Source organism: Diuraphis noxia, unplaced genomic scaffold (genome assembly GCF_037042655.1).
Source record: "Diuraphis noxia isolate RWA-SAM2 unplaced genomic scaffold, SU_Dnox_SAM2 contig0001, whole genome shotgun sequence".
NCBI classification, from domain to species: domain Eukaryota; kingdom Metazoa; phylum Arthropoda; class Insecta; order Hemiptera; family Aphididae; genus Diuraphis; species Diuraphis noxia.
This window is the reverse complement of record NW_028301711.1, coordinates 14,322,719-14,343,013: the sequence shown is the minus strand read 5'-3', so window position 1 is coordinate 14,343,013 and position 20,295 is coordinate 14,322,719. Positions and strand designations below refer to the sequence as shown.

General features: G+C 33.2%; 7 protein-coding genes across 7 annotated transcripts; 3 read left to right on the top strand and 4 right to left on the bottom strand.

Annotated features, from left to right (window-relative positions):
- The first annotated feature begins 225 nt into the window (after positions 1 to 225).
- LOC149059866 (uncharacterized) lies at positions 226 to 1,165 on the top strand. The gene is made up of 2 exons (XM_089226624.1): positions 226 to 607; positions 838 to 1,165. The coding sequence occupies exons 1-2, from the start codon at positions 513 to 515 to the stop codon at positions 1,163 to 1,165; spliced, it is 423 nt and encodes a 140-aa protein (XP_089082750.1). The 5' UTR covers positions 226 to 512.
- A 745-nt stretch (positions 1,166 to 1,910) lies between these two features.
- On the top strand, positions 1,911 to 3,711 carry LOC149059865 (uncharacterized). The gene is made up of 4 exons (XM_089226620.1): positions 1,911 to 3,016; positions 3,081 to 3,161; positions 3,227 to 3,319; positions 3,379 to 3,711. The coding sequence occupies exons 1-4, from the start codon at positions 2,321 to 2,323 to the stop codon at positions 3,709 to 3,711; spliced, it is 1,203 nt and encodes a 400-aa protein (XP_089082746.1). The 5' UTR covers positions 1,911 to 2,320.
- A 284-nt stretch (positions 3,712 to 3,995) lies between these two features.
- Positions 3,996 to 5,243, bottom strand: LOC149059864 (uncharacterized). The gene has a single exon (XM_089226610.1). It carries the CDS (start codon positions 5,241 to 5,243, stop codon positions 3,996 to 3,998), a length of 1,248 nt encoding a protein of 415 aa, XP_089082736.1.
- Positions 5,244 to 8,089: 2,846 nt separating this feature from the next.
- On the top strand, positions 8,090 to 9,728 carry LOC107169171 (uncharacterized). Its single transcript, XM_089226604.1, has 2 exons — positions 8,090 to 8,407; positions 8,820 to 9,728. Exons 1-2 carry the CDS (start codon positions 8,090 to 8,092, stop codon positions 9,726 to 9,728), a joined length of 1,227 nt encoding a protein of 408 aa, XP_089082730.1.
- A 1,546-nt stretch (positions 9,729 to 11,274) lies between these two features.
- Positions 11,275 to 12,876, bottom strand: LOC149059863 (uncharacterized). Its single transcript, XM_089215981.1, has 6 exons — positions 12,607 to 12,876; positions 12,412 to 12,544; positions 12,183 to 12,359; positions 12,016 to 12,120; positions 11,433 to 11,955; positions 11,275 to 11,371 (listed from the first exon to the last, which is right to left on the bottom strand). The coding sequence occupies exons 1-6, from the start codon at positions 12,874 to 12,876 to the stop codon at positions 11,275 to 11,277; spliced, it is 1,305 nt and encodes a 434-aa protein (XP_089072107.1).
- A 19-nt stretch (positions 12,877 to 12,895) lies between these two features.
- Positions 12,896 to 13,584, bottom strand: LOC149059862 (uncharacterized). The gene is made up of 3 exons (XM_089226600.1): positions 13,133 to 13,584; positions 13,011 to 13,077; positions 12,896 to 12,899 (listed from the first exon to the last, which is right to left on the bottom strand). Exons 1-3 carry the CDS (start codon positions 13,524 to 13,526, stop codon positions 12,896 to 12,898), a joined length of 465 nt encoding a protein of 154 aa, XP_089082726.1. The 5' UTR covers positions 13,527 to 13,584.
- Positions 13,585 to 13,589: 5 nt separating this feature from the next.
- On the bottom strand, positions 13,590 to 16,402 carry LOC149059861 (uncharacterized; the record flags this gene model as incomplete). The annotated part of the gene is made up of 3 exons (XM_089226588.1): positions 16,158 to 16,402; positions 15,882 to 16,088; positions 13,590 to 15,376 (listed from the first exon to the last, which is right to left on the bottom strand). Coding segments are annotated over exons 1-3 (2,151 nt in total), but the record flags the coding sequence as incomplete, so codon positions are not given.
- Positions 16,403 to 20,295: the final 3,893 nt, after the last annotated feature.

Below are 20,295 nucleotides of genomic sequence, written 5' to 3'. Positions count from 1 at the left end.
GTAAGCTTATATAGAAAAATTGTAATATAAAAATAATACGCGGCCCTTCTGGCACGACAAATAACAATAAATCAAGCCCTTATGGCTAAGCAAGATAAATATACAATTATAAATGTGCAGCCCTTATGGTTGACAAATAAATATATAATATTTTGGCCCTTCTGACCCAACAGAGTAAAAATAAGTATAATAATTAAATAAATAATAAATAGTAGTAACACAGAACAATATAGAAGCGACACTCTGCAATCCCCACCTGCTTGGTGGTCGATCTCTGGTGGTTTAGTGTTGAAGTTGTAAATGATTACCTGGTGGTTTAGAAGTGTTGTTATGAACGATTTTTTTTTTGAGATAAACGGTTTGTTGTTTGTTTACGTTTTTGACTAAACGGCTTACGGGCTACGGCTTTACTACAACATTTAACTTATAATTTTTCGCTAAACACGTTCAGTAATTTTTTTTGTTTTAATTATTGTTAGTAATTATAATTATAAATAATAATTAAAACAATCATGGTTATGACGTGTGCTGCATCGTTTTGTTACAACAAGACTGGACAGGAACAATCCAAGGTTTCGTTTTTCAGGTTTCCGAAGAATGTTGAAGAGTAAGTACAAATATAATTATTAATTTATATTATTCATTATATACCTAATATTATAGAATTGTTGACTTTTAAAGAAAAGTTTGTCTTTATCACTGGGTTATAAATTTGATTATTAGCACAGAACAATGTTATTAGGTATCGTGTTTAGTATTTCCATATTACAGTATTTTTTATAAACATTTAAGTGCATTAAAATTATACAAGTTGTATGGTGTTGTGTATTGTTTTAGGTCTAATCAATGGGCATCATTAATTGGTCGTAATGACTTGGTGAATTGTGATGTCCAGTTTCAAAGAGTCTGTTCTGCACATTTTGATGCTACATGCTTTACATCGTCATCAGTGGGGCGACAGAAAGTGCGTCTTATCAGTGGGGCTATGCCCACAAAGAAGAAGGAAGACGATGCAGAGCTTGATACTGTCACTTTCAATGATGAAACCGCAACTTCTGAGGGACAAGTATCTATGTGCACTGTAACAGATGTTTGTGACGAAGAATGTTTTAATAATGTTGAGATTCCAACTGATGTATCACAAATGGTTATTAGTAGTATATAATAGAGCATTCAGAAGGCTGCCCCTTGCAACCCTTGCAACCCTTGCAACCCTTGCAACCCTTGCAACCCTTGCAACCCTTGCAACCCTTACAACCCTTGCAACCCTTGCAACCCTTGCAACCCTTGCTGCCCTTGCTGCCTTACTGCCCTTGCTGCCCCGCTGCCCTTGCTGCCCCTCATCCTCGTCTTTACTCGTCCTCGTCGCCGCCCGATCACGCACGTACGCGACGTATATTTACCCCACCCCACCTCATACACCTCCTGAACCCGTCTACTCATCACGTGACTGATACATATTTTGTATATTTACCCCCATAACATTACATCATAACATATAATGAAATCACTAGCTTTCACGAAATTTAATTTTAGCTGTTAATGAATAACCGATCTATAATACAAAATATCTTAATCGTTTAACAACAACAAATTAAAATACCTATTAGTGAATAACATGCAATGGAATCACTAGCTTTCACGAAATTTACTCTTACATCGAATAACCGATCTATAATACAAAATATCTTATTCGTTTAACAACAAATTAAAATACCTATTAGTGAATAACATGCAATGGAATCACTAGCTTTCACGAAATTTACTTTTACATGTTTAGTATGATTTAAATAGAAATATTTATTTATATTTTAAATATCATCAACTATAATATTATTATGAAAGTATTAACCAGTATAACACATACTTATCATTTCCATGTTTAATATATCACAAATACAATTATTTAATTATATTTTAAATATCATCAACTATATTATGAAAGTATTATATAGTTAAAATGAAACAATACTATTACTGTAACCAGCTATTAAAGATATTAATACTATAAAGCTACTCTATACAGTATACATAATTATATCATTAAGTATAACACCTACTTATCTTTTACATATTTAGTATAATACGAATACAATTATTTATTAATGTACAATATAATAACCCTTCTCACTTTTTCCATAAGCATATAAGCCACTAAGTGTACCCAAATCGAATCAGTCTGTTCCAGAGAGCTATACTCGTACTTTACCTTACTTCTTTCATACAGTCATTTTTAATTTACTCAACGTTATTTAAAATCATCAGTGTTTTTAATTTTTACAACGGTTTTTAATTTTTACAAGTGTTTTTATTTTTCAATATGGCCGGTCCAATTGTTGATATCAAAAAGAAGTCGTATACATACATTCCACCGACACCACCTGCATATCTTATGGAATCTACATCATATACATTAGACTTTACAGCACGTAAGTTTGTGCATATTGGTATCGATCCAACTGATGAATTTCAAACTGTTATACATTTAATCACTTCATCGAGACATATAAAATTAACAACAGATTTCCTAAGACGTATATTTGCTCTTATCGGTAATATATTATCATTTATATTAGAAACACCACGAACAAATAAACGAATAACTTTTCTCGAAACTGATTTATTTCTAATATCGAGTATGGTGTACAAGGGTGAAAACAATCTAGTTGTTGAATGTAAAAATAAAAGCGAATGCAGAGTTTTATTGAATCGTGCAGATTTGATTGAGCTAAATAAATTAGAATGGTGTATTTCAAAAACTATGATTCAAAAATCATTCATCCAAACCATTCTTCTTAATCAAATCGATGAGTATTGCGATTATCTAGAAGAAACTAGTTTACAAGATACCAAACCACCAAATACTGAACATGAAATGGAAGTATTCATAAAGTTGGGTACACCTTTAGAAAACACAACTACATCTCCTAACCTGACCTATCAAATCCAGATGTATGCACCTATGCAGTTACTTAGAATTTGGATAGATCGTAGAAGGGCACGAAACACACCTGAGGTAATGTGAAAAAAATATTATATCACTCATAAAAATATTTATTGTATTTATTATTATTTTATAGTTATTTACCGAATCCGAAATGAGACTCATTTCACCTCTGAGATATTCGAGCTTGTCTCCAATGGACCTTTCACAAGCAAGGGTAATTTATAATTTATAAATTAAAAAAAAAAAATTACACAATTAATAATTATAATAATTATTTAGGTGGTTGACGAGGAATGCGGTATCAATGAATTTTTATCACAAATCAATCCTACACAGGGGACATGGACATCAATTCAGAAAACAAAATCAATGGTAATGCTCACATTTAATTTTTATGATAAATATATATTAACAAAATATTATTTGTATAGCATACAGACGTAGACAATCGTTGTAGACGTAATTCGGACAATGATGCACAGTACCCTCCATGGTATACAACACCTCAATACATCGAATCTCGACCAACGCCCCCCGCAGTTGATGAGAACGACGGTCCGACGTCTTTCAACCAACCACCATTTATTCTCGACTTCACAAGCGGTAAAACCGCGAAAAAATTAAACAAGCGGGACGTTAAACGCAAACTGTTAACACCATCGCCATCGTTTTTTGACAAACCCTCAGATACATCAAGTAAACAGGGTGCTCAACACCTCACGCCATTAGACGGAGTAAAACGTAAAGTCTTTAAATATTTATAGAAATTAAAATTATGTGAAATAAAACATGATATATAAAATTTGTATTTTCATTTATTAATATTAAGGTTTACAATAAATATTTATAAAGTTCTTACTTCTCTATTAAGTGGATTATAAGATACAATTCGAATATATATATATATATATATATATAATATTAATCAGTATGATATATAAAATATTTTCATTTATTAATAACTAGGTTTACAATAAATATTTAAAAGGTTAATAAAAATAAAATAAAAATATTAACATTTATAAATAATAAGGTTTACATTAAATATTTATAAGGTTCTTACTTCTCCATTAAATGGATTATAAGTTATAATTTGGTCATGTAATATTAAACAATATGCTGAAGTTGAAGCTGGAAACGCTACGTCGGCTTCTATTTCAATCCTGAGATCGACAGTTGACATTTTCACATTGTCGTTTTGTCGGCTCATGTCAACGACTATGATTGGAGCCAGATTTTTGAAATCTGAACGGTTCAATAGAGGTGTCACATCATCATGCCCATAGTAAGATTTTTGGAACTCTGCAAACGCGCGATATAATGTAGCCATCTTATTTTTGGTAAAGTCGTTTTGAAAATCTTCGTAGGGAAATACTTCAGAGTTTAAATAAACCTTTAAGTTTTTAATTTTGCATTGATCGAAATATGACATTGCTTTACTCGAACTATTTTTCCTATCAGTTTGAAATCCGATTATAACATATCGAGGTTTTTCCAACTTGTTGGATGTCTTTACCTTCCATGAATGTGAAGTGTTTTGAGGTAAAAACGGGTATTCACAAAGTTCCCATGATCTGAACGCACATGTCAGAGGTTTTTGATTGTTGACTACTTTCAACAGTCGAATTTTTTCCCGATCGCTAACTCTCACTATAGGCATCCGCCACAATATTTTTGTTATGTTAATTTTAACGTCTTTTAGTTTAAGAGCGTCTGCCACAACTTCATTATTTTTATACTGTTTGATTGCATTTAAATCGATAGACACTCTATTTAATATGAGCTGCTGGTTACAATTTATTAAAATTCGCTTATAATCTTCACAAAAACCAAACAAATCTTTAAGATTAATACATCCATTGAAATTGTCACCATCGATAAAGTCTTTATTCACATTTTTAAAATCATTGTCCCAGCCAGCGTTTTGGTGTGAAGAAATATTTGTTTTATTGTACGAACAATATCCTTTTAATGTGGTCGTTATACCTGGATTGACGAGTTTTTGAATCTGAGTACCATTTATTTCATATTTCATTTCGGCGAAAAGAAATGCCAGTCCGTTATTTATAAATCTAATCTCATCAGTTATTTCTGCAGGTTTGGTTATTGACCCCTCGATGTAAATATAACTCTCGCACGGTAATGTATAAGACTCTGTGTTATGTAAAGCAATACGCACCTCATCATTATTAGAAAGAGCCGACGTCGAATAAGGTAAAAAAGAATGATAGTCGATTTGAGTTATTTTACAATCGTCGATGTATCCAGCCGTGACATCTAAATATGTGTCGTCCATATTAAATAACGTTTATCGAGCGTAGAAAAGCCAAATTATCAGGTGTTAGACTATGTTTAGTCTGTTTTCGTCTCGAATATTTTTTCTTCTCCGGAGTTGTTACCTTGTTAGTGTTTTTAGCACGACTAACGGGTTTTTCATATACAGGTCTATTTATATTATAAAATTGAAGCCCCATCACGAGTCTTGAATTAATAATCGTATTGATACTGGTTCGCCCTGTAGATCGATCAGCTCGTTGTCTTGATTTTTAAAAATTATACTTGCGTGCGTTATAGATGTAGAATTAATGGGGTAAAAAACCAAATGTGTTGGTACCTCTATTATTTTATAGCCTGGAGGTACATTCGGATAAAACTCGTGTATTGTATGGCACTGCTTACCGTTGACGAATGAACCCATAACCAGATTTGAATCGATATATATACAGTTTGTTTTGGTAATATTGACCAACGTATCTGATTCGTGATTGACATTAGCAGCATATTTACGATTTTTAAACCCCATTAACTGTCCTATACTATTAGTCATACTAAAATCTACAGTTTCACTACAAAACATTGTACATTTTAGTGTATTATTATCTGCTCTCAACTCGAATAAAGTATCGGTATTATGTAATAGACGTTTTATAGCTGCTTCAATTTCACTCAACTCATAAGAGCCTGTTGGTATTACATAGGTATCGCTATTCATTTTATTATCATTACTGTATGTGAAACATATTTTATTACACTTTTCGTTTACATTAGGAATAGAATTATTCGTTTGAAAACCTAACAGACAAATTTTTGCATTTTTACTGACTTCTATGGGTGGAAAAAAGTCACATGACAATTCGCTCGAGTTACCGGTTAACGTTATAGTACACATGATAAAAATTTTAAGCACAAGTGCCCACAGTTTGTTGTATTATATTTCTGATATCTATCGTAATTATATTCGATATTGTAGCCGTTGAAATATTTCTGTAACTCCAGCGGAGGGGGTAAGTTTCCGTAGCTGTCGAAATATTTTACTTGTTTTCCGATTTTTTTATACGCTACCCAATGAGTACCTGTTCCGTTTTCGATGTCTAAATTAACTACAGCTGACTCTTGATGTTTTGCACGTCGAGGCAACTTGTCTCTTGCAAATACACCGATGAAATGAGGTATTTTCAACAAGACAGCGTATTTTATAATCTCGTAATCGTACAACGCTCTATCGGGTAACGTGGAAATTAGTTTTTTGACCTGGATTTCTTAACTGAACCACCCTTATGCGGTGCTAGGTATAAACCTTTACCTTTTACGATTTTATAAGAGCTGCCCTTGTGAGGAGTAAGATATAATCCTTTGCCTAAATGAATAGGAGTGTTTTTACCAGAATTCAATTCTTTCACGACTTTTACTATATTACCTACTCCACCGGTAAGCGCCCCTAATGCAGATAAACCAGCAAAAATAGGAATTAAAGGTAAAATACCACCCTTTTTAGGTATTGGTATAATTCTTGGTGTTTTAGTTTTCTTATTTTTAGATTTTTTATTTTTAGTTTTTTTCGCAGCTGACAGACATGTTCTTACTAATTTTGTAATATTATTTTCGTTCATTTTATTTTTGATTGCTTTTTTAGCTGCCGACACCATTTGTTTAAATCCGTAACCAGCACCCAGCTTACGCTTTGCCTTCATAGCTGTAGTAACTAACCAAGACGCGGCTTTTTCCTTAATACCGGTGTTTTTAGATTTGAAAACCTCCCAAGCCTGATTTTCTAATACTTCGTCTGCTCTATGCCGATCAGTTAGTGAATTACTTTCGTCGTATGCTATATCATGAGCTCTAGCCAACTCGTCAAGTCTGTTTATTCCACGTTCTCCGCGAGCTAATCTTTCTTTTAATTTGGTTCCAGGACCGGCAAATCTAGAAACAAATATATATAATTTATTAGTAGATTTATTATTAATAATATAATGTAGTGACTTACCTATAACCAGGTAAATGTAATTCCACTGGTAAATGATTTATAACAGAGTTAATTAGACCGGAACCCTTATTGTTGTTTCGCTTACGAACAGGAGACATCGTGTGACGCTCTCGCTAACATAGCAGCTGTATTTATAGTGAACAATTTAAAAAAAATGCGCTTTATTGAACAAGAGAAAAAACTCCGGATTTATAATATTGATTCTCCCGAGACAATTTTGATGAGACACGGTGAACTTTTTCCAAATACGATAAGGTCGTTGATACTTGGCAGCTCGGGGTGTGGCAAAACCAATCTGATGTATTTTCTACTAGTCGATGAAAATGGGTTACGATTTGAAAACGTTTACATATACTCCAAGACGCTGGAACAACCTAAATATAAATTACTGAAACGTATTATTGACGGAATAGACGGTATGAACATTTTTACCTTTTTCGAGAATGATAAAGTAATTCCACCCGAGAAAGTTTTACCAAACTCAATTTTTATCTTGGACGATGTTATTGGTGAACACCAAAACGTTATAAGAGATTATTTTTCTCGAGGTCGTCACAATAAAATAGATGCATTTTATCTGGCCCAGAGTTACTCAAAAGTCCCTAAACAGCTTATACGTGATAATGCAAATTTAATAGTATTATTCAAACAGGACGAAACAAATTTAAAACATGTGTACAACGAGCACTGTTCGGGTGATATGTCATATATACAATTTAAACAATTTTGTGCGACGTGCTGGAACCGTGAGAGGTTTACATTTGTTGTTATTTGTAAAGATAGTGAGCGTGATAACGGGCGTTATCGTTTTGGGTTTGATACTTATGTAGTTATATAAGACGCTACAAATAATAAATATTATCATTTAAAACGCAGTCATGACGGAGACAACTACTGTGTTAGATGAGTTAGTTAAAGCTAAGGAAAGTATTAAACGTAAATATATCGCATTAAAAACCGGTTCTGATAATGTTCAACAATTAATGACACAGACATTAAAACCAATTATCGATCCTTTAACTAAAATATCAAATAAACCTCGATTGAACAAAGAAAATACTGACAATAAATCGAAAAACTCGATTTTGGACTACAATCAACAAGAAATTGAAAATTGGTTTCAGTCTACAGACTTGGATAAAATCTATGGTCCGAAAAAACTTCCAAACGGATATATTATCTTGGGTAAAAAAGAAGTAAAATTCTTAGAAAACACTTTACTTATCGACAGTAATGTTTATACCTTAACCTCGGGTCTTATACAGTTATTATTTTTGAAAAATCCACTCGTTTATACCGAAAACGATTTAGATGAGTATAAATCTATATTAACTCAAACATCGGTACACTTATCTACAGTTGGAAATAAAATAAAAAAGGGTGGTACTAAATATTCAACAATTATTAGTAAATTATTCCCCTCGGGTGGCGAGCTGTCTATAAAATTACAGAAAAATAACTTAGTGTATTGGGACAATCCAAACGAGTTGGTCGATCGATTACGTCTACTTCTCGCGTCAAAAGCAGCTGGCAATACAAGTGTTTCAAACGAAATAATATCGATTTTCGATGAATTACACGAGGCCGGACTAATAAAGCGAATTCCAGATGTCTAAACGGGGAATCGCTAACGAACTTCACAAACCAGCAAGGAAAAATTTCACTAGGCGTCGAGTTAACGTTTATGGAAAAAATGATTTATGGCAAGCTGACTTGGTTGAAATGATACCATATTCAAAGATAAATGGTGGTTACAAGTACATCCTGGTTGTGATTGACTGTTTTACTAAACGAGCCTGGGCGAAACCGTTAAAGTGTAAATCGGGTAAAGAAGTTACTAGCGCGATGGCTACAATATTACTCGATCGTTCACCGAAACTTTTACAACTCGATAACGGAAAAGAATTTTACAACACCACTTTCGACGCTTTGATGATCAAATATGGCATACATAAATACTCGACCTTCAGTATTCTAAAGGCCAGCATATCAGAGAGGTTCAATCGTACTTTGAAGGGAAAAATGTATAAGGAGTTCACTGCCCGTGGCTCTCACGAATGGGTTTCAATTTTACCAAAGTTACTTGACGAATACAATAATTCATACCATAGAACTATAGGAATGACACCAATACAAGCAGATTCCAACCCCGCTTCGGTGGTAATAAAACATCGTGAAATTAATACTGTAAAAAATAAGTTTAAAGTTGGCGATAACGTTCGTATCAGTACACAAAAGGGTGTGTTCACAAAAGGTTATTTACCAAACTGGTCTACAGAAATATTCGAGATTATCAAAATAAATAAAACATTACCCGTTACTTATCAACTACAAGATTATATGGGTAAACCTATTGCAGGTTTTTTTTACTCTGAAGAAATAAACAAAACTAATTTCCCAAACGAATATTTAATTGAAAAAATTATACGTAAAAAACAGAATCAAATGTATGTCAAGTGGTTAGGATTCGATAATACACACAATAGTTGGATAAATACACGTGATGTCAAAAAATAGTGTCAATCGTTTTATAACTATGAACGTGTTCGGTAGTTCTCAGGTGAGCGATGCTAAAAGAATTATATCAGATATTCAGTCAAGTAACAAAACGATACTAAATGACGTGAAACTCCAACAAAAAGAAATTGAAACTTTGAAAAGTAATATTGTTAATATACGTGATAAGATACAATTGCTTGAAAATAATATTGAATCAAGTAATAAGTCTTTATTAAATTGTGAAAATCGTATGTCGAAGCTATTTAATGACTGTGCAGAAACTAGTACAGCGATCGCTATCCAGGGACTTGACGTGGCCCAATTAAAAGCTGAAATAAATCGTATAACCGGAATATTTGATGAAAATTCATTACCGAATCATGGAGCATACATTTCAGAATTAAATTCACGTTTGATAATCCTGGAAAGCAAAAATAATACGAAAACTTGATTTTGTTCAGAATAAAATAGTTGGTTAGAGTCATGCGGTATTGAAAAATAATTTCAGTCGAGCTGTATACACCATCGTGTTTGGTAGTCCTATGTCAGTGTTATAAACCTGTAATTATGTCGTCGGCTATCGCAGACATGCAATGCGTTCTTGGAGCAGGCAATAAATATTTTATTAAAGAATTATCTATAGTCGATACAGAAACATGGGCAACTCAACACTGGATTTTTAAAAATTCAAAAACTATACAGGACAATAAGAGTCGAAAAACTAACAAGTGGTTGGAACGTAACTATCACAAACTATCTATAGAATATGGTGATGTTGAGTATGAAGAACTAAGTAGAATATTGAATTCATTAAAGTTCACATGCATTTATGTCAAAGGTGAACAGAAAAAACAACTTCTTATGGAATTTATACCTCAAGTCGCACTCATCAACATCGAAGACCTTGGATGTCCACGTTTGGACCAAATATGTGACGATGAAACTCTACCTTGTTGTATTTTTCATATGGAATTTAATCCTATACAATGTACATTCTATAAAGTATTTGCTATAAGAAAATGGTTTATAAATAATTCTTAAAAAATTGTGTTGTATACATTTTATTTAATAAACATAATTATATTTTAACATTGTTTTTTTATTTTATATGTTAACATATTTATGTTTTAAGGTTTTTTAATTATACTAATATTGGCTTCCATCTATACCTGAAACAGAAAAACATGATTATAAACATGAAAAAACTTAAATATCTATCAATTATACATTATAAACATAAAAAAATTTAAACATCTAACAATTACACATTATATACATGAAATATACTAATCTAACTTAAAACTAATAAAACATACATATTATTTACAATAATTTCAATTTTATGTGCTGCATTTACAAAAATATATACAAGAAATGTACTAATCTAACTTAAAACTAATAAAACATATATATTATTTACAATAATTTCAAGTTTATGTGCTGCATTTACAAAAATATGCACATTAATCTATCTCAAGTTTAATTATATAACATGATAATATTTACAATATATAACAAACTATATATTAATATTTACAATAAAAAAAATATACAATATATAAAATCAGGTTATGTAATGTAGAAGCTCTCTCATTATTCCTTTCTCTTCCTCGTTCCAGTCCCCTCCATCTTCCTCAAGTTCAGACCATATATCATCTCCTCTGTAAAATTAAGAGAAAATGTTAGTAAAATAATTTAAATATATATTTTATAATAACTTACTCTATACTATAGTGTCCATGTGCTAGTGTATGTATTTTATCAACTAGCACCACCCTCTTGTCATCGTAGCTGTTATATGTTAATTTTTTAGTCTTTATCGTCATGAGTTGATGATTGAATGACCGTATTGAAACATTCTCTGTACATAATTCCACTCCTTCTTCATCAAACAGACACTTTCTATGATCCTCAAGAGTCATGTGGTTTTTAACCACATGACCTCTTATCCCCTTCGCTTTGATTTTTTCACCACCAACTTTATCCTTGTCGTTCTTATCTCTCACCGCATCCTCTTCTCCTGCATATACATTAAAAGCGTAGGACTTTGCCCTCAACGCACAAAACTCTGTAATAGCATTAGCATCCACCTCATCGGAAAAGTATCCCGGGATCTTCTTTCTTTCCGCCACATAGCATGGATGGTCACTGGGCAGGTTAGCGGTGTCCATCCGGTCCAACAAGTTATGGTTGACCGCCAAGTCTATATAAAAGTCATCAGTATAGACATGGTAAATCAGTGAATCTGAAAAAGAATGATATTAATATATTATATACATGAGTATAGTTTTAATATAATATTTACCTGTATCAGTATACATTAGTTTAATCCTGTCTCCATAATGCCTCTGCATGACATCATAATGGTACTCATACATCATTGTTTTTGAAATATCTAGTACAGCGAATCCTGTAAATAATAAATATGTTAATAAATATATGATAAAAGTGTAATTTAAAAAGTATATTTACCAATATATATAGGTTTATCAAATTTTATAATTTTATTTTCAAGCGCTACGGCGTTAAGATTCTCATTATAAGTAGTACAGTGTTTAAATGTACTCTTATTAATGAGTTTCTGTAATCTCCTCTCACACGACACCAACTCCATCTTCATCTCTTTCCTTTTAGACTGCATTGTTTTACCTGTAAAAATAAAATATTAATAAAATATAATAAATAGTATAAAGTAACATACCAAATACAGCGTTGTTCATCAGCTTAAAAAAATCTTTCTCAAACGCGTTTGTAGCTCTTTTCCTCATCTCGGTGTTCAACTCTATATATTTTGCTAACCAGTCCGACTGGTTAAACTGAATAACCCTATGTACCTATAAAAAATAAGAGAAATGTTAAAAATCTGTTTAAAACCATATAAAATACAAATATTTACTCTTTCAACTATCAAACCATTCTTAATGGCCTGCTGTAGGTTTCTATAATGTATGATGTAATTCTCCTTTTTCTCAAATGTCGCCATCAACTTCCTAACCTTCGAGCCTCGAGGCACGCTGTTTCGCGGCAGGAAAGGCAGGTCGTTATGTCCGTTATGCAAGTGTCTTGGGTACACTCGTCCTATGGGTGAAGTGTCGTCTAAATCGTTCAATCCGTTCAATGTAGGTTCAACCCAGTTGAACCCACCGTACGGCATGTACTGGGACATTGCCCACCCGTACAAGTTGTTACCTATACAATTTTAAAAATATTATTTAGTAAGAAAAAAATTAAAAAGTTTTGAAAAAAATATACTCACAGTCCTGATATATTATCCACGATTTCTCCTTCGTTTCGTCATACCCCGGGGTCTTTACATTGTTCGCCGTTGCATATCGCTTGCTCGCCTGCACCAATCCTCCACGTATACCTATAACAAATATATAAGATTATTATATATTAATTTAAAAAAAAAATATACTGACCATTTTCGAACATCAACAATATATCGTAATCATGCAATAACTGGAGCTTTTGCCCCGTGAACTTAAGCATCGCATCGAAACTTAAGCCTGGGGCGGTGAAATAATGGGCGGCGTCCAGGTTATAAGCCCTCATGCATACATCGCGGAAGTTTTCAAAGACGTCCACCAACAACAGCACATCGATCTTCAAATACAAGTCACTGTACTCACCCAACGTCGTACAGCCGAAGTGGTCCCAGACCTCATTCGCGTGTTCAAACTCCTTCTCCTTAATCCCGGTCTCTGTCAATGTACTGTAAAAATCCTTCTTCCTCGGTAGCTTCGTCTCCTCCAGCCGCTCCCAACTATCCGTGTACTCGTACGGGTACACCCCCTTACGAGTCACGAGCGGCATATCTCCGGCGACAAAATGTTTGGCTGTCTCACGGAAGTTCTCATGTTCGGGTGTAACTAAATTTTCAGCCAGGGATGATAAACTCGACGCCATAAATCGGAACGTGTCGATAAACCGAACAGTGAAGGTACTACTTATATATTTCGAGAAAGATATATATTTCTCCTCACTGTTCGGTATAACGTTGATAGTCTGTGTATCATACCCAAGTTCCGTTACTATTAAATGGGCGTCATAGTTGGAAAGGTTATGGAAAAAAACGGGGACAAATTTAGGCTGTTGTAACTCTAAGTTACATCTAGAACACAAGGTCTGCCTAAATTTTCCCGTCAGATGATCGTGATCCCTAACCTTATCGTCCCCGACTAATATGCATTTGCATAAATTACACTCTATACACTCTTGGTGTGTTTTTTCTTCACCCTTAGTCATTTTTAAAGGAATATTCGTCTTCATCAGACCTTCGATTTTCAGGGCCACCTCAACTATCGACTCCATGAAATGTCTCGTCACATCCGTCCTGTCTTCGCTACCTCTATAGATTACCGGCCCCGCCGGTATCTCGTGTTGAACCAATAAATCCGCCGGCACGTCATCGCTTGCCTTCACCAAAAACCCGTAGCTCATCGCTTCGTGTTTTTGAATAATCGTGGTACTACACCCTCTTGCCTCCTCCGACTTCGCCAAGATCGCCTCAAAATCTGCGTATATAACGAAAGGATGCCGCACTGTCTTTTTCCACGCCCTGAACTCAACACAATCACCCTCCTTCGGCATCTCCGGTAAAATTGGTTTGTGCGCCCCGCAAATCAATTTGTGTTGGTCCAGGGCCTCCTGTCCGCTCAACTTGTATTTTAAATTTTGGTTGTCGAATGACGTGAAGCACCTTTTACAAAAAATGACACTCCCATTGTGTCTCGTTTTCTGCTTGCGAATAAGCCGGGAAAAATTTGAAATGTACACATAGTGCGAGTTGTCACCGTCCGTTACCATCAACAAGTCGAAGTGTTCCTTTTTTTCTTCGTCGACCACACGCAGGGGATACACTTCATACGTTGGGTACTTACGGGGCGCCTGGAACTTTTTGTCGAGGCCGTATACATTTATGGAGACGTTATTATTATTTTTCTCAAATTTTCCGATATCCGACAGAGGTGTAGGGAACGAAATACCGTCAAAATTGTACTTGCCCTCATGCTGACTATATTTATCTCCCTCCACACGAAATGCCGACGGCCCCGTAACATGTCTCGCTAAAATTGCCCACTTAAAGCACTCCTGGTCTATATTTTGTGGGTTGATGGTGGCCCGCTTCCTGTCGATATATTCAGGTAACTGAATATATGACGATCCACCCATCGGCATATATTTATACACCCCTACTAATAGTCCGTCTATCGACTCTAGGACGAAACCGCTTCCTCTCCCGATGTAATCGTCTTTCTCCTGAACCAACTTCATGTACGCCCTCTCTACAATAGTTCTAAAATCGCTGTCAGGGTAAATTTCAACTGCTACTGTCTTGAACGCCCGGTTCTCCGATGAATTGGGGACGTTGGGCCGGTTGTATATCGCCTCGAGTTTAAGGTTAAATTTTATTGCGTGTTTTTGTATGGAGGTCTTTAATAAATTTATTAGTTCAGGCATGAGGGGTCGAAGAAAGTCTGAATAAATCATTGTATTACCGATATTTTTAGCATAGTACCACACGATTTTACGGCTCGCAGACGACGAAATTTCCACGAATCCGGGGGCCTTCACCATTTCCATACGCGTCTTTTTTACCCTAGCAGCTGAGGTGGTGTTAGCAGTCGAAACACGTTTCCCGTTAACGGCAACGGTGTAAGAATCTTTAAAAATAAAAAATACCTAATATCAATATCTAATAAATAAATCTAATAAAAATCTAATCAACCTGCGAGTGAGAAATAAAATCTATACAGCTTATAAAATAATATATGTCTTTTTAAAATCATGACTGAAAAATAAAATGTATTGACTTATAATTTTTAAAATTAATTTAACTTAGAAATTAATTAAGCTGATAAAATAAATATCATAGAATAAAATCACGCGTTGAAAAAATTAAATCTATCAAACGATCTGACAACTGGTATAATAGTTGGAGTATTCCAACTATTATACCATAGGATGCGACGAGTGAATTGATCGATACAATGCCGGAATACTCCAACTATTATACCATTGATCACTTCACAAACCACTTGATAAGTTTAAAATAATATAGAATTTATATAATAAAATCACGCGTTGAAAAAATAAAAAAAATATAGAATTTATATTTAAAATTTATTTTTAAAAACTATATTCCGTATATATTTTTTTAAAACTAACCTGTATCCTCAAATTCGTCCATGGCTTCCATACACATTTCGTCTTCGGTTAACATGTTCGATCCACCGGCCAGGACATCGGGAACAGATATTTCCGGTGCAATCTGGACTTGAGCTGGAGTAAATTGAATCACGCTTGATCGTGTTGATTGATCGATGATCGGTGCAGTTGGCAATGGTCTCAAGTGAGTCGGAACGTTGACGATACCTTAGGAAAAATATTAAATTAATATTGTATAAGGTTGAAATAATAAAACTTTATATTATTAATACATACCATGAATGTTCTTCAAATGTCTAATAAGATGTGGGTTGGATGAAAATGTTGAAGGGCATACAGTGCATGGAAAACGTACACCTGCATGTTTATTTTGATGCACGATTAAACTGGATTTACGCACGAACACCGACGGACACTGATCGCAGTTAAACATATTAAGTTAGTAAAGGAATAAACGAAAAATATAATATAATGTTTAAAATTAAACACTGTGAAAAAAACACTTAACGGTAGGTAAATGAAAAATAATAGTAGATAAATGTAAACGGTAAAATAATTGTTTGGAGACTTTAAAAACGTAGAGCGAATATCAGAACAATTTATAAGACTGATAGAAACGTAGTGCAGAATTACAATTGTGTAAGACTGAGAACAGACTGAATGAATGTCGGTTCTTACAGAGCCAATATGTGTGTTGATGAGTCTATTAATTGGTATGAGATACAATATAGAGCTAACGTGTAAGCGATTAAGACATTATTAATAGCTGGTTACAGTAATAGTATTGTTTCATTTAACTATATAATACTTTCATAATATAGTTGATGATATTTAAAATATAAATAAATAATTGTATTTGTGATATATTAAACATGGAAATGATAAGTATGTGTTATACTGGTTAATACTTTCATAATAATATTATAGTTGATGATATTTAAAATATAAATAAATAATTCTATTTAAATCATACTAAACATGTAAAAGTAAATTTCGTGAAAGCTAGTGATTCCATTGCATGTTATTCACTAATAGGTATTTTAATTTGTTGTTAAACGAATAAGATATTTTGTATTATAGATCGGTTATTCGATGTAAGAGTAAATTTCGTGAAAGCTAGTGATTCCATTGCATGTTATTCACTAATAGGTATTTTAATTTGTTGTTGTTGTTAAACGATTAAGATATTTTGTATTATAGATCGGTTATTCATTAACAGCTAAAATTAAATTTCGTGAAAGCTAGTGATTTCATTATATGTTATGATGTAATGTTATGGGGGTAAATATACAAAATATGTATCGGTCACGTGATGAGTAGACGGGTTCAGGAGGTGTATGAGGTGGGGTGGGGTAAATATACGTCGCGTACGTGCGTGATCGGGCGGCGACGAGGACGAGTAAAGACGAGGATGAGGGGCAGCAAGGGCAGCGGGGCAGCAAGGGCAGCAAGGGCAGTAAGGCAGCAAGGGCAGCAAGGGTTGCAAGGGTTGCAAGGGTTGTAAGGGTTGCAAGGGTTGCAAGGGTTGCAAGGGTTGCAAGGGGCAGCCTTCTGAATGCTCTATTATATACTACTGTTATTGAAAGTTGTTCAACTCCATTGTCACTTAAGTACCAAAGTAATTTAAGTAGTTCAAATTTGTCTTTAGCATCAACAAGTAGCTCTTATTCAATGACTTCGACACAAACATCTTTACAGTTATCATCAGATACTCCCCGTAAACGTAAACTTAGGAAAAGTATGAAATATAAAGATGATCAATATAAAGACTTACTTAGGCAATTCACTAAATTACAGAAATCTGTAGATAAAGCAAAACATCCCACAATTCAAGATTTCCATGAGTTATGTGATAAATTTTTAAGGCCTGGCATCGCTAAGTTTGTTAAATCACAACCTTCCTTAAATATCAAATCAACGAAAGGTTTCCGATATTCTAATTCAGTGAAACAATTTGCACTTAAAATTCATTTTCTTGGGCCTAAAGTATATCGTTTGATTAAAACATCTTTTAATTTGCCAAGTATAAGAACTTTACAAAGAGTCACTGAACGTTGGGAAATAAATCCTGGTTTTAGTGACTTGGTGTTCAAAGTATTAACTTTAAAAGGTAGTTCCATGTCTGCAAAGAGTAAAGAATGTGTATTATGTGTAGACGAGATGTCTATTAAAGCTTTTCTTTATTATAACACTGTTAAAGATCAAATTATTGGATATCATAACACTGGCTCCATCACAACACATGAGCTAGCTAAATCAGTAATGGTAATTATGATTCGTGGTTTGCATGATACTTGGAAGCAGCCTCTATGTTACTTTTTTGTTGCGTCTAATTGTTCTGGTTATGATTTGCAAAGTATAATTTTTAACTGTATTTCAAAATTATCCAGTATATCTTTTAATGTTAAAGTAATGATTTCTGATTTGGGGTCTAATTTTAAAAAATTTGCTGATCAACAAGGTATTACACCAGAAACCCCTTATTTTAATGTATCTGGAAAAGAAATTGTTTTTATGTTCGATCCTCCTCATTTACTTAAAGCAACAAGGAATAACTTTTTCAACTATAAATTTGAATGTAATAATAAAATTGCTGAAAAAGTTCATTTAGAAAAGTTTTACTCAGCAGATAAGACCCGTAATATTCGTTTAGCACCTAAATTAACTGACATTCATCTTAATCCAAATTCATTTCAAAAAATGAAAGTTAAAGTTGCTTCCCAAGTATTTAGCAAAACTGTAGCTGCTGGAATGGAAACTTGTATGTTGACTGGTGACTTAACAGGTGAAGCTATTCATACAATTGATTTTATTAATTCCATGGATAATCTTTTTGATATATTCAATTCTCGACCAATTTCAACTGAAATAAATATTGAAGAGGAACCATCCAATTCCAAATGTTTTTGTCTACCTTTTATTCATTCTGATTTTCAAATACAATTCTTAAAATCAATGTTTAAATATTTTAAGTGTTTAATGATAAAACGTTATAACACAGTTAAAAATGAATGGGTAGTTATTAATAAAAGTTTTAATTTGAAATTCATTAATGGATGGTTAGTGTCAATAGCAGGTTTATTAAGACTTTTTCAAAATGTACAGAAAGAATATCCTACAGAGGATTTAGTACTATATACTTATAGATTAAATCAAGATTCACTCGAAAACTTTTTTGGAACTGTACGTATACAAAATGGAAATTGTATTAATCCAACTCCCATCCAATTCCAACGTACTTTTAAAAAACTTTTTTCTTTAAATTTTTTTGAACACTCTGAAGGAGCTAATTGTATAGCTGATTTAGATGAAATTTTAACTACTATAAATGATACACCATCTGTTGATTTAGAAGCACTATTTCCAGAAAAAAATCCAATTGTGTTGAAAGCTTTATCTGTTGAGGGAACAAGTTATAAAATACTCGATCTACCTGAACAAAATGCCTTAGCCTATGTTTGTGGATATTTAATAAGTAAATGTATGGCAGTACATAATTGTGACACTTGTCTCAATTTTGGAAAGGCCACCACAAATTTAACAAGTGAAACGTTTTATTGTTTGTTAAAAAATTATGAACAAGATACTTCTTCAGTGTTTGGTAAATTCATGATGCCTGACTCTAGTTTTTACCAATATGTTTTTACTCTGGAATCAATTTTTAATCAAAATTTTACTTCCTTGGCTGCAAGAGCAAATGTAGGTAAACAACTTCGTTCTCTTATGAACAATGTTTATTTGATTCATCCTTGTGAAAATTTCCCTAGAACATATCTTATTAATTTATACCTCAGATATAAAATTTTCAGTACTCTAAATAGAACAAACAAAAGTATTAAGGCATTAGGTACAGGTAGTCGAAGTAGAAAATTACAAATATTATCCAATCTGTAAATTTTATTAAGGGATTAATACTGTTATTTTTTGCCTTTAACAAACACACGTGTGACATAGGGTTTTGGACGTGTGCTTTGTCAAACATTCCAATCGATCTAATGAAGTAATAAGAATTCTAAAATCAGATTTCAAATATGTTAGAAAGTCGATTTCAAGTAGACTTGACGACTAATTAAAATCTGTTTTCATAATTCTTATCGCTTCATTAGATCAATTGGTATGTTTGGCAAAAAACATATACAAAATCCTATTTCATGTGTGTGTTAGACAAAGGCAGAACATTACGGTATTATCGAATCCCCTTAACTAATTATTTGGTGTTATGATGGTGCTACATGTTTTAAAAATTCTAACGTTTAAATATTGATCATTTTTATTATTATCCATGAATGTATAAAATTGCTATTATGTGCTTCATAATAAAAAATACAACCATATACATACTCATATGAATCTTTTTATTTCACTAACCTTTGTAAATTATGTATATTTATAAGTTAAAGACATTACTATGTTG

Excerpts from the sequence above, each read along its gene's own strand:
- LOC107169171 (XM_089226604.1), top strand. The coding sequence starts at position 8,090 with ATGACGGAGACAACTACTGTGTTAGATGAGTTAGTTAAAGCTAAGGAA. Across the intron at positions 8,408-8,819 it reads TTATCTTGGGTAAAAAAGAA|ATGTCTAAACGGGGAATCGC; the intron begins GTAAAATTCTTA and ends AGCGAATTCCAG.
- LOC149059863 (XM_089215981.1), bottom strand. The coding sequence starts at position 12,876 with ATGTCCCAGTACATGCCGTACGGTGGGTTCAACTGGGTTGAACCTACA. Across the intron at positions 12,121-12,182 it reads TGATAAACCTATATATATTG|GATTCGCTGTACTAGATATT; the intron begins GTAAATATACTT and ends TATTATTTACAG. Across the intron at positions 11,956-12,015 it reads ACTAATGTATACTGATACAG|ATTCACTGATTTACCATGTC; the intron begins GTAAATATTATA and ends ATTCTTTTTCAG.
- LOC149059864 (XM_089226610.1), bottom strand. The coding sequence starts at position 5,243 with ATGGACGACACATATTTAGATGTCACGGCTGGATACATCGACGATTGT.
- LOC149059865 (XM_089226620.1), top strand. The coding sequence starts at position 2,321 with ATGGCCGGTCCAATTGTTGATATCAAAAAGAAGTCGTATACATACATT. Across the intron at positions 3,017-3,080 it reads GGGCACGAAACACACCTGAG|TTATTTACCGAATCCGAAAT; the intron begins GTAATGTGAAAA and ends ATTATTTTATAG. Across the intron at positions 3,320-3,378 it reads TTCAGAAAACAAAATCAATG|CATACAGACGTAGACAATCG; the intron begins GTAATGCTCACA and ends TTATTTGTATAG.
- LOC149059862 (XM_089226600.1), bottom strand. The coding sequence starts at position 13,526 with ATGCCGCTCGTGACTCGTAAGGGGGTGTACCCGTACGAGTACACGGAT. Across the intron at positions 13,078-13,132 it reads ATTGTTGATGTTCGAAAATG|GTATACGTGGAGGATTGGTG; the intron begins GTCAGTATATTT and ends TATTTGTTATAG.
- LOC149059866 (XM_089226624.1), top strand. The coding sequence starts at position 513 with ATGGTTATGACGTGTGCTGCATCGTTTTGTTACAACAAGACTGGACAG. Across the intron at positions 608-837 it reads TTTCCGAAGAATGTTGAAGA|GTCTAATCAATGGGCATCAT; the intron begins GTAAGTACAAAT and ends GTATTGTTTTAG.